General features: G+C 34.6%; 1 protein-coding gene across 3 annotated transcripts; it reads left to right on the top strand.

The window, feature by feature from the left end:
* Positions 1-1909: 1909 nt before the first annotated feature.
* Positions 1910-11670, top strand: ccnl1b (cyclin L1b). Of its 3 annotated transcripts, XM_073912507.1 has the most exons (12): positions 1910-2227; positions 2544-2618; positions 2703-2812; positions 4008-4125; positions 4226-4290; positions 4680-4693; positions 5233-5332; positions 7019-7123; positions 7250-7391; positions 7479-7575; positions 10760-10852; positions 10941-11667. In XM_073912507.1, exons 5-12 carry the CDS (start codon positions 4288-4290, stop codon positions 11287-11289), a joined length of 903 nt encoding a protein of 300 aa, XP_073768608.1. In that variant the 5' UTR covers positions 1910-2227; positions 2544-2618; positions 2703-2812; positions 4008-4125; positions 4226-4287; the 3' UTR covers positions 11290-11667.
* The last annotated feature ends 1791 nt before the right edge of the window (positions 11671-13461 follow it).

The following is a 13461-nucleotide window of genomic DNA, read 5'->3' as shown; positions in this document are numbered from 1 at the left end:
TCGTCTTGTGTATGTATTTACTTTTAGAAGCATCTCAGGATATGTTTAAGAGATGGGGGGGGGGGGGGGCAAATGGGTAAATGCAATGAGGTCAAACTGAGTATCAGTGACAACTGGCATTTCTCCCACTTCCTGCCTGCATGGTGCACTGCAAAAAAGACCAAGGCTATCTTTTTATTATTATTTTATTATTTTATTTTATTATTATTTTTTTGCTGAATATTGCCAAATAACTTAAAAGCAGCAGTGCTAATGCTAATAAAAACAAAACTTTATATTAATTGTTCATTAAACACATTCTGTCAACACACTCTTATAAAAGTATTAGTAGACTGTTAAGTTAGGGTTAGTGTTTGTCGAATGAGCTGACGTGTACTTGCTAGATCACTTATTGTCAGCAGAATGTTTGTTAGGGAACCATCAAAATGAAGTGTAAGCAGCTTTTCAGCAGACAGTAGACAAATACTCTAATGACAATTTTGCAAAGTAACATAGTAAACGTGTGTCTGGCGACCATCTAAATAAAATTATTCACAATTTTTTAAATTAATAATATCAAACATCCACTTTCTTAATCAACAAAACAGAATTATAGATTGAACACAAATCACTGCTCTGTTGAAGAAAATATGCATTTCCAACCTGTGATTATTTCCTCCTTGTCATTGATATAAAAAGGTCAAGATTTTAAAGGAGTCAACAGTGATCTTTATATGTGCTGTTGAGCATGCGTCAAGGCATATCATGTCCCCTCAGTGAGCTGTCTCATCAGTTTCTGTGATGAGTCCTCATCATGGTGGAGGTCTCAGTTTTGATGGTGTGATTACTTTGGTACTTGGCAAGATAGTAATGGATTATGTCACATGCCTGTGGGAACCTGCTGCATCTATCTATCTATCTATCTATCTATCTATCTATCTATCTATCTATCTGTCTATCTGTCTATCTGTCTGTCTGTCTGTCTGTCTGTCTGTATTAGTTTAGATTAATGACCAACAGAAACGACTAAATAAATTTAAAAATGAAGCAGTAGAACTATTAAAATAAAATCAAAAAGTCAAGCTAAATAGGTATGTTTTTAGGAGTGATTAAAAATAGACAGATTGAGCCATTCTAATCTCAATTTTATTTAATCATATGGTCATTAGTCAGTCATACTGTATAATTGTCATTTTATGGACTATTAGTTAATGATTTTATTATTATTATAGAGTATTATTTGTAATTGTGTCTTTATATTTTATTATTATTATTGAGTATTATTTGTAATTTCGTCTTTATATTTTATGATTATTTTCCTATAATAATTTGCTCAATATTATTGAATATTTCCATATTGTTATAATCTTATGGATTCAAGCGACACTTGTTTTTAAGCATAAGAGATGAGAGAATGTCTTCATTTCAAGGTCTGTATTGTCTCTGGACAATGTTGTGAAACAGTCATTTCCCATTGCTGTTGCTTATATGGTATAATAACACTTGTTGGATTTATTCTTTTCAGACAAACTCTTAGCATTGGATCATACAAAACTAAGATTATTCAATAAACTCTGCTCTTTCTCTATCATCATTACTTTGTCTCCTGCTTCTGCTCCTCCGGCTTATTAGTTACTCAGTCAACTCCTACTGTAAATCGATAGGAGACTGTTAATTTAGTTGAATCTATCTATATGTCTGTCTGAGAACATATATCGTATCAGGTCAGTTCATATCACATCAAATACTTACATTCTTTTTTCTAAATTTAAAATATAGCAATGTGTAGGCTATAGATTATAAGCACATTAGATTCTTACATTCTCGCAAAACACCAACACAACATCGCGGTATTCTACGGGATTTCACTGTTCCAACGCAACGAGTGACGTCACAAACGTTGACGTCACTTCCGCCGTTGAAGTGCGTCAATCGCGAAACGTTGCCATTTCCGCCTGGCAGACGAAAGGTCTACGTTTTGTGATAGCGAGTTACACCATCAAATATGTCTCTTGGCATGTTATCTCCTCATCTGAACACTCCACCACCAAATAACCAGGGCATTCTTATTGGCGATAAAGTGTATTCGGAGGTGTTTCTGGCCATCGACAACTCGATCATACCCGAGGACAGGCTGAGCACGACCCCGTCCATGCTGGATGGCCTCGACCATGAGACCGAGACAGACCTACGGATTCTGGGCTGCGAACGCATTCAGTCAGCCGGGATTCTCCTTCGTCTGCCACAGGTTAGTGTTGAAGTGTGTTTATATTCAGGAATTAACGTTAGTTCGTTTGCTCGGCTCACAGTTATCTAACGTAAACGCCTTAACTAGGCGCTTAGCATAGCCGGCTAACTTAGCCGAAACCGGCACAGTGAAACCGGCGGCCTTTGTCTTCCATAGAGTCCTTCAAGTGGCTCGAGACACATTTTTGAGATGCTGTTAAAGATGATTCTCGTTATTTGTTATATTTTTTAGCGATATTATAATTATGTTGAATGTTATTTACGTCAATTGTTTACGAGAATGTGGTTGTTGATATTGTTTTATGTTTTTTGCGTAGGTGGCGATGGCGACGGGACAAGTAATTTTTCAAAGATTCTTTTTCTCGAAGTCCTTCGTAAAGCACAACTTTGAGGTAAGTTAGAAATACATAATATTGTTAAATACCTGACTAAGACCATCTCATGAAAACTTTGAACCTGGTTTCGCTTTAAAACAGATTGTTGCTATGGCCTGCGTGAACTTGGCTTCAAAGATTGAGGAGTCGCCAAGACGAGTGAGGGATGTGATCAACGTTTTCCACCATTTGAAACAAGGAAAGGGTAAAAAGTAAGTCGAACGCATGATTTTAAGTTTTTGTTGTATTTATGTTTTAAGAAGTAGTTTTATTTACCCAGGAAAGTGTTATAAAGCCGCAATATACAGTAGTTAATGTCTGAAGTTAACTAAAACCTGTCATCAAAGTTGTCCTATAAGGAACGTTATTAAATAACATTCTTTCTTGCCTTAAAACAAGTTTGAAAAACTTTGTACATTTTATTGTACATGTTAATGGATTTCAATTTACTCTTCAAAATTTCTGCCTATTGTCAATATTAGTGTTGCTGTTAGATTGTGTCAGCGATTAAATCTGTGAGGATTTTTTTTTGTTTAGTCTTTTGAGGTGATTTTTAACACTTAAAATAAGAACAGTTTTAAATAAACAAAATAGCATATTATAACTAGTATGCATTAGCTTAACATTGAAATAGCCATAGAAGCTAGCTTAACAATAAACAAAAAAAATTAAAATACAACCTGTCAAACCTTCTAAGTAAAAGCTGGAGTTATAGAACACACCTACCTGTTACATAATCTACCAGTGTTAGTTTACAGCTGTTTTCCAGCTTAAGTGAACTTTTTTGCTTTGGCCGGTGGTTTTAAACTATTGAAATGAATTTTAGTTTTGATTAAATTCAAAATGTCAGACCAGTTCGGTCTTCAAAACATGTTGGTCACTTAATCCATCATTTAAACTGCCCTGTTTTCTGATTAAATGAAATATAAATTTCTAGTTCTGAAACGATTTTGGAAATTTTGTAGATTTTTTTTCTGTTGACATAAGTGAAAAAGATTACGTTGATATTTTAGGAAAATTTAAAACAAATCAGTGGATGTGGATATCATTGTAGGTATGAGTTCTAAATTGTTTTTTTAAATGTCTTGTTAAAAACAACTACTTCCCCCATTGAACTCAATATATTTAGTTAAGAATCATTTAAAATATTTTGGAACCGTAGCTTTTGATGTGGAGGGTCCTTTCCTGCGGAACATATTGTTGCCCAAATAAATAAAATAGTCGCTAAAAACACGTTAAATAAACTGTAGATATACCATAGGAACAGTATAACAGAAATTTAAAACCTTGACTTTTTCCAAACTGTGGTAAACCTTAAAACAGTTTATTATCCCATGTCTGTGTCATAGATGTAATGTTTCATGTTCAACAATAGCTAATTAATTTTTTTTCTATTTGTTGATACAGGAGCACACCCCTCATTCTTGATCAAAATTACATTAATACCAAGAACCAAGTTATTAAAGCTGAGCGTCGTATCCTGAAGGAGCTGGGCTTCTGTGTTCATGTCAAACATCCACATAAGGTGAGTTTTGTTTACTATCAGTTAAAATGTTGTTATTGCTTGTCTTCTGTGCATTGAAATCCTTATTGCATCTCTTAAAATTTGTTTTCTATCATTTTAGATTATAGTCATGTACCTGCAAGTGCTGGAATGTGAGAAGAATCAGATGCTGGTTCAAACAGCATGGTAAGTGTTTTCATCTACCTCTGGACTTTATGGAAATGCCCTTTAAATTATGACTTGGAATTTTTTCCCCTTATAGAGGAGACATTGGATCAGGTTTTTGGTTGGACTTATGCTCTGTTTCCACTAGTAGCTTTCTTTATTTGCTAAGAGCTTGACCTTTTGTGAAAGAGCTTGAAACTTAGATATCAACAGGACCTAGTGGAAACACTGCATTATAAAGCATGAAATGCATTGTAGCTTGGTATGCCTAAAGGTAAGATTAGGTTCACACTATTCAGTCTTCTTTGTCAATGCAGGATAACCATGTGTTGTTGACTTGTTGCACATTGAGGTTATGGCTTATGGAGAGCTCTGCTTAACTTTGTCCTTTCTCTACTCTTTGATTAAAGGGTAGCCCATGGTGGTAAGTGTCACAGAAAACACCCGAACTCCTCAGGCACAAGACCCAGGAATCCCTCCCACCTCATTGGCTGGCCTTTTCGAGACTGCCAGCCAATCCAGTGAGAGCTCTCAGCGGAGGTTCTCTGAATGGAAGGCATTGGCTTTGCTGGGGGGCCAGGATTTCTTTTTGTTTTTTCCAGTTTATAGTTAGTTGTACACTTTTTTTTTTTTTTCCTCTCTAAATCCAAATATTTTTTTTTGATATACGGTATGTTACTGTTTTCATATGAATCCCTTTCATGTGAATTGTTACAGTAAATGATCTGCCATATAGTTATTCTTGCCTCTCCTCATATCTTTTTGATTTGGCGTTTTAATTTTGACAAACTTTGCCATGACTCATTGCTCAAATATGTTCAAATTATATTAGCTCCTCCATCATGGTTACGTTTTAAAAACTGAGGGAAAGGACATGAAGTTAAGAGACTCCATAAGAAGCCATATATATATGAGAGAGAGAGCATGGCAGGTGTTGCATAGGTGCTTGTTTGTGTTTTTCAGGAACTATATGAATGATGCCCTCAGAACCAGTGCATTTGTGAGGTTTGAACCTGAGACCATTGCGTGTGCCTGCATTTACCTCGCTGCTCGAGTACTACAGGTATGTCCCTAGATTTACACCATATTTACACATATAAGTATGTTTGATATTGGGGGAATGGCGAAAAAGCAGTGTTTTAATGATTAATTTTGTTGAACAAACATTTTATCTTCAAGTCTGAATTCATTTCTCAGAATTGGGATATAAAATATAGTCCCTAAGTCCATATCTAAGGGGGACAAAGACTATTTGCAGGTTTATCTCCATCAATTCTTCTAAATCTTGCAATTGCTTCAATTTGCAAGACACAAATTTGCAATTCAGATTTTTTTTTATCATTAATATGCAAGTAAATATCGTGTGACTCAGAAATACAGATTTTTATCACAATTCTGATAATGTCGGAACTAAAAAGTGGACACCGTTTCAGTTACACTTGTTTTATTTATATTGAGTAATGGAAACTGGCTTTTGTACATATTTGTTTGTGTCAGCTTGCACTTTGCTGAAACAAATTATGATTTTTACCGTAGACTAATGTCTCACCTCTATGGATTTAACGATTCACTACTAATCATGATAAATTTTTCACAATTCTTTAACAATTTACAAAAATGAGTTAAAGATTTAGAAATAAGGTGTTTTTTTATTATTTTTTAATTTTAGCAAAACTTTTGCACATTTAAAAAGAGTCAGACAATTCCAAATAAAATAAATACAAATAAAATGAGTATCTCGGATTTAGACAACTAAGACTTTGTGTTTTTATTAGCTGTGATTTGATTAGATTTTTTAAAGAAAAATCAGCTTATCAGTGTTTTAGGGCACTGTAAAAGGCTCATTAAAAGTAAAAAAAAGAATCTGAACTAATTTGTTACATGTTCAAATTGTGTATTATCAATGTCAACTTTGACACTTTGTAGTACTTAAGTTTACTTTCATTATTAATAATACGATTAAACCCAGCGAAGTTGATGGTAAACTGATATAGAATTAGCTTCGCTGATGGGAGCGACAAAGCAGGTGAAATCAAATCACTTATTGTCACATCATCAGCAGCATGTGTACTATGATGAGTGAAAAGCTTGTGTCCTGGCTCTTTCTGTGCAAAATACAGCAACATACTTCAAAAACTTAACAATATGCAGAACGATATACTATTAGCAATGTTGACAGTAATACGTAAATGATGACGAGACATATTTGCATCTGTGGAGTAATCTAGATTTCTGTGCATTTTCTGTCTTTTTTGCGACCATATTAAATCCTTGACTGTAAATGAAGAACATTAAGTTTCTTTTGGTTTGAATGAGCATATCCTGCTTAAATATTAACATCCATACTCGTTGTTTTGAACTGTTTGCTACAACTTATTTGCTGCAATCTGTAAACACAACAGTCCCTGCTGTTCCAAACAAGTATTATAGTGACTCATTTAAAATGATTTGAATCATAAAATAGTCAAGCTTAAATTAATTCATACCCCTGGCCAACTCTGAATTCTGTTTATTCTACCAGCAAGTCTTTTTTTACTGGAAATTTAATTCTCTCAAAAGATAAAGATGTACAAAATGTTTCAAAGGTATTTTATTTACATTTGAACAACAGCTTTAAGTCAGAATTTGCCATTGGTTTTAATTATTCTGGCTTTGACTATATATGAATATTTTTTTAACCAGCTCATAGTGAACAGTTACATCTCTAATCCCATTCAGACTGATTAAAAGTTGTGGTTTTTTTCTACAGATTCCTCTTCCTTCCAAACCACACTGGTTTCTTCTATTTGGTGCTACTAAGGAGGACATCAAAGAGATCTGTATTAACACAATGAAGTTGTATTCTAGAGAAAAGGTAGCTTTTGTTTTTTTATTATTATATAACTATTATTTATTATTATTATATATTATAATTTTTAACTGTGTTGTATTGTATGTTCAATTGTCACATGGTGGTGTTAATACTTAGTCCATCTCTCAGCCTCACAGTGAACAGCTTGAGAGGCAGGTGGAGAAGAGGAAAATATTCCTGGAGGAGGCCAGACTAAAAGCCAGAGGCCAGAATCCCAATGGCACACCAGCTCTCGCCTCCATTAATGGATTTTCCCCTGCGTCCAAACCCTGTATGTTTGATGTTTGTTACTGATCAATCATTCTGCAAGCAAATACTTGTCAATTCTCAAGCAGCTAAACATGTTTTTGTTTTGCAGCTTCTCCCCGAGATGTGAAGATGGATGATAAATCTCCAAACTCTAAACTAAAGGAGCCAGAGAACAGACAGTTGTTTGCCAAAAGCCCACTGAATGGGTAAGTGTGTTAACATTCACTGCATACTCCTTATCAGTTATAATAATGCTTAAGTAGTTATTTTTTGTGAATTATGGCTGTTTGCTAGACTGTCAGAATCATAAGGAAGAAATATCTCTTGTTAAATCTGTAATAAGTTTTTAACATGTAGAGTTCTTTTTTTTACTGATCTGGGATTTCAGTCTCTTTCATAATCTCCACAATTAAATCTTAACTAGTCTCCATATTTAAATGCAAATGTTTTTTTTTTTAGCTAAGATAAAATTTGCATTATGAACTTAAAATAAATTTTAAAAATGACTAGCTTATAGTAAAATATAGCTTATTTTGCACTAATATTTAAACATATTAATGCATACTTTATACATATAACAATATTGGCATTATTTGCTTTTTATGACTTTCATGGTGTATGTTCATAGTAAACAAAATGTAGTTTTTTTTATTGTTTTGTTTATTTTAATATATTTTATTGTAGAAAGAAAATATATAATTACTAGTGCTGGACAAAGATTAATTGTGATTATTCACATTCAAAATAAAAGTTTGTTTTGACATAATATATGTAGTATAAAGGGCTGCACGATGTTGGAAAAATCTGATATTGCGATTGTTTAATTTTTAAGATTTTAGTCTTGCGATGTGAATACAGTTTCACAAGATGAATAGCTCTATTTGACAGTTTATTCAGGTACAATAAAACAATGCGAAAAATGCTTTTCTTTGCATTGTCTCGTTTCTAGTCGAAATATCGAAAAAAATCTTAGATTAAAAAAAATATTGTTTTCACCTTCAGAAGAAAACTCAAATTTATTAGTCAAAATTATTAGTGAGATTTTTTTTTTTAAATATTTCCCAAATTATGTTTAACAGAGCTAGGAATTTTAACAGTATTTCCTATAATATTTTTTCTTCTAGGCTTATTTGTTTTGTTTTAGCTAGAATAAAAGCAGGTTTAAATATTTTGAAACCCATTTTAAGGTCAATATTATTAGCCACCTTAAGCAATATATTTTTTGATTGTCTGCAGAAAAAACTACTGTTATACAATGACTTGCCTTATAACTCTAAGTCTTTGAATTGCACTTTAATCTGAATGCTTGTATTTTGAAAAATATATAGTCAAATATTATTTACTGTCATCATAGCAAAGATATCAAAGAATCAGTAATTAGAAATGAGTTATCAAAACTAATATGTTCAGAAACAAGTTGAAAAAATCTTTCCATTAAACAGAAATTGGGCAGAAAAAGGGTTGCTAATATTCAGGAGGGCTAATATTTCTGACTTCAAATATATATATATAGTTATTTTCCACTCTCCAAAGGAAAGAGAAATAAATACAACAGAATAAAAATATGAAACAAACTGTGCTTTAAGCATCTTCACTGTAAGAAAAACACTTTAGCTACAAAAATCCTTCAGTCAAGAGCAGTGAGGGATTTGCTCGTTTTGTTTGATTAATGATAAAAACAGGCGGCAGCAGTAACATTGCGCGCTGTCTCTTCAATGGTTTCTCTTTCACGCTTCTTTTGATCCTCAACTCGTTTGTTTATTACACAAATGAGGGTTAATATGAATAATCACTGAACACAGCGTTTTGACACCTATTTGACCTTTAAAGCGCTCGCGTTAAGATGACTTTAGATATCTGCGTTCCTCTGCTCGTCTTAGTGTGTGAATGAGACCGAATGCTGACCGGCCGCATGCTTTTGGCTGTGTGTGCTTGCCGCTCTCACACAAGCACACGGTGTTTTGCGCTTTTAAGAGCAACAAACGTGAACAGCTGAAAGGGGGCGGTATATGATGCAATAATCGTTTATCTTGATTAATGGTTTTTCATAATTGTTTGAAGCCAAAATGGAAATCGCATTTTCGATTAATTGCACAGCTCTACCCCAAACATTATGTTGCCAAATGTTTAAATTGTTGAAGTGCTCAGTCACATGCAAATGATAAACCTTCACTCTATTGTGGTTAAAATTAGCAGTGACTCTACAAATCACGTGTTCTGTAGCTCCTCTTGAACTATAATTCAGACTCAACATTGCAAATCTTGCAGATACACACATTGCAATATTGATGCTGAAACGATATATTGTGCACTATACTAAACATGCGTTGTACAGTGCTGATATACAGCCATACCACACTGCTACAAGTGTGATATTGCGTTTATACAACAGTTCAACGGCACAATCTTGTACATAAAGTAGAAAATCAAACACAGTCTAAAACCCTTTTGCATTAGGAACTACTTTTTTCAGCCGTTCATTCACATCTGCAGCTGACGTCAGAAAAGCAGAAGCCGTTACTAATTCACCAATGTCACTTTAAAGCTAGTATTTGAATTATTTGAATGACCTCCTTAAAGTGATGACAAAACAGCAAATTTTGCTCACATTTTAAGATCATAAGGCTGAACGTGACATGAAATGTCATCAGTCTACAGAGATTTCTCCCTACAATCTACTGTATTTCTGTTGCCATGGGTATTGTGACGGGTGCCAGGTGTCCCAGCGTTTACCCAGAGACTTTAAGGAATAAAAAGAAGAGACAAACTATTTTGCTCTTCCTATTGGCCTTGAAAAGGGAAAAAGAAAATGATGATACTTAAAAAAAATAAATAAAAAAAGACGCTCAAACATCCAATGTTTTAAGATTATATTGATTTAAGAACCAGACAGAACTGTTGTATAAATAAATAAATTAATTAAATTCATTTAAATATATATATATATGTCAACAAATTTGAGACACTGCTCGCTGCAGAGCCACTTGGGCTCCAATGAGGCGATCTCTCTCTCTCTGCTAATTTTATAAATATTGGATTCAAAAGTTCTTAATCTGCGCGTCACGTGAGTTCCGTGGGTTGTGATCTTTACCCATGGTATATTGTCAAAACAAACTTTTATTTTGGATGCGATTTATCATGATTGATTTTTACTTTGCAAAATTATTTTTTCGTTTATGTAACAATTTTAGTAATCTTATGTGATTGAGGAAAAACTATTAAAATCAAAATGCTAAATTTCAGAGTTGCAGAAACCTTTTTTGTTAATTGTTTCTGATCTTTAACTAGATTTTTTATACCAGAATTTTCGCTCATTAACAGCATATACTCTGATTTACAAAACTATATTATCCAAGTAAAAAATTATTAATATTTTTTTTTATCATACAGAAGTATAAAAAAGGAGGACGGCAAAGTGTTTCAGAATGGCAAGAACCACAGCCGGTCCCGATCTCGCTCTACGTCTCGTTCTCCACACAGACAGTAAGTTCTCTTCTCTTCATGATGCTGTTGTTATTCATGCACATCAAGGGAACATTTAAAACCAAATCAATGATCTGTTCTCCCCCAGTCGAAGGAGCCACTCAGGAACGTACAGCTCTCACAGCAGCCACAGTCCGTCTCCACGTCAAAAAGCCAGAAGACCGTCACCCATCAGCCAACTCAGGACAGACCGAGACCGACCCAGCGAAACCAGCCGTCACTCTAACAAGAGGAGGAGGTCACGGAGCAGATCTCGCAGCAATTCAAGAGAAAGAGTCCGCGATCGTGACTACATCAAACACAAACAGGAGGGCAGCGGCTCAGGGCACCACTGGGACCATCGGGACCGTGAGCGTGACCGTTCACGTGATCATGGACGAAACAAGCGCCAGAGCCGATCACATTCTGGACACAGTCATAGCAGACACAGGAGATGAAGCACAATTATGGACAACAGGACAAGACTAACGCTTGCTTCGAAACGCTGTTGTTTATTAACTGGTTAAGAAGTGGATGTTCTATCAATGTTACTCTTCTTGCATCTGACCGGTTCAGTTGGGCAAGGTAGTGGTGCCTTTTTATGTATTTGACAATTTAAAAAAGTGTTTTACTTTAAACTTGAAAGTGAACAACAGACGGACTGATCAAAATCTGCCTCTATCAGGGAACACATTCGCACAGAGCAGACGATACCTGTGCATGTTCAATGTCTTTTCTTTTTTTCATCAAATGTACATATAAAGCCTATTTTTATGATGTCAGGAGACTTTGTATTCATCTTTCTCTGCAGAAAATAAAAAGGATATAACATTCTACAACTTCATGTGTGTGATTTACTTTGATGTAATAGGGGATGCGCGAAATGACCTAAATAGAAAACCTTGATTAATTGAACAATACCTTGATTTCGAAAGAATAGTGGTTTTATTTTTAAGGTAATTGTTTACTTGTCACTCCCCCACTGTAGTTCATTATGGTGGATTGAGAAAGACAACATACTGTTATTCTACATAAATGTATTATTCTTATGTCTTCTGAGACGAATTACTATATCCATCTACTACAACCACCAAACCTCCAAATTAGGCATGGGCCAGTATAAGATTTTGGCTGCATGATAACCTTGGATAACAAAACCTTTTTTCCCCTTTCTATACAATATCTTTTAATTTGGGAAACATTTAAAATATTTTGGGGCAGTAAACATGTCAGGCTATATAATTGAAATGAATAATTGACTTCTGTTGTCTTCAATGGTTTAAAAAACAGATTTCTTTACAATTTAAAACGCCATCTTTGGAGATATTTTCTTGTAGAGATACTGTTGTCCTAAAAAAAAAATTTAATAATCTTACTCATACCTTAGGAATGGTAAAGCAGAAAACTTGAATTTTTCCAAACCACTATATACCTTGAGCACTGTTATCGTCCCATGCCTAGTCCAAACAGCTCTGGCTTTATCTTTTTCAACTGATCCGACTTACGGTTTTCCAAAAACTGACCTGGAAAAAGTCTAATTAACGCTGGACCAAAGTTTATGACCTCATAACTTTCCAGCACTGTCATACAGACTTAAAAGGGTCATGAAACACCAAAACACATTTTTGAGCTGTTGACAGTCCTATGTTTGTTCCACCTTACTTTATACATGGGATGAGGATGAGATCCTTGTGTGTATTCCAGCGTGCAGAGAGGATGTCCAAAAACTGGTGAGTACATAATGACGTCTCTGAGTGTGCAGCATTAATTCACAAGAGACTTTGTTCAAACCAATCAGCACAGTCTATTGTGAATGAGGTACAACTTCATTAATATTCATGATAGCTTCGAAGAGGAAAATCTAGATCAGATACGCGGCCAGCCGGAATTGCGATATGCACATTCATACAGCAGCATTTTTATGACTATAACAATAATAAATGTTTTTACAGTACTTTGACGGTTGGGGTGGGGTTAGCTGTTAAAAAATACAGTTTATTGGGTAATTTAATAGATAACATAATTAATACTCTGTACAATTACTATTTTTACATTACTGTGATGGTTGTGTTTAGGGTTGGGGTGGGGCTTTTCCAACTGATCTGATGGGTGCAATGGTTTTGTTTTCATTTCCAGCTATGAGAGCGCAGCTTGACTCATGTGTGGACTACAGAGCACGCAACAGAAATTCTTTTGTGAGGAACATTTTTGTATCCAAGAGCTTTTCGCATCTGGAATGATGAAATTCGGATTAGCTGCTCGTCTCGCGGCTCCAGTTGGTGTTGATGGTCCTGTCTCTACGGATTTGGTAAGTGAGCTTTCAGAGGTCTTTATTTGTTTATTCAGATAGCAAAGTTAGTTTGTATCATCAGCAGTACTCTTTTAGTGTTTAAAGACATACCTTAGTCAGAATTATTTAGCTACTCATTTTACAGTATGTTAAAATCACATCAATACTATGGGCTGTAAATGCTGCTCTTCAAATGTAAACATCTTAATCAAACTATTAACGTTGTGTAGGATTTTCACTGCATTTTGTGACAGGATAGTCTATACACACAGCTTTCTGATGCTACCTACTGAGTGCATCTAAGTTACAGAGAAATGCAGAGGTTTTTCTTCCCTATTCG

This window comes from Danio rerio, chromosome 2 (assembly GCF_049306965.1).
Source record: "Danio rerio strain Tuebingen ecotype United States chromosome 2, GRCz12tu, whole genome shotgun sequence".
In the NCBI taxonomy this organism is placed as follows: Eukaryota; Metazoa; Chordata; class Actinopteri; order Cypriniformes; family Danionidae; genus Danio; species Danio rerio.
This window is presented reverse-complemented; position numbering and strand designations above follow the sequence as displayed.

Bases quoted from the DNA above. Each gene is read 5' to 3' on its own strand.
- ccnl1b (XM_073912502.1), top strand. From the start codon at position 1,985: ATGTCTCTTGGCATGTTATCTCCTCATCTGAACACTCCACCACCAAAT. The intron at 4,291-5,232 runs GTAAGTGTTTTC...TGTGTTTTTCAG, and splicing joins ATGCTGGTTCAAACAGCATG to GAACTATATGAATGATGCCC. The intron at 7,392-7,478 runs GTATGTTTGATG...TTTGTTTTGCAG, and splicing joins TTCCCCTGCGTCCAAACCCT to CTTCTCCCCGAGATGTGAAG.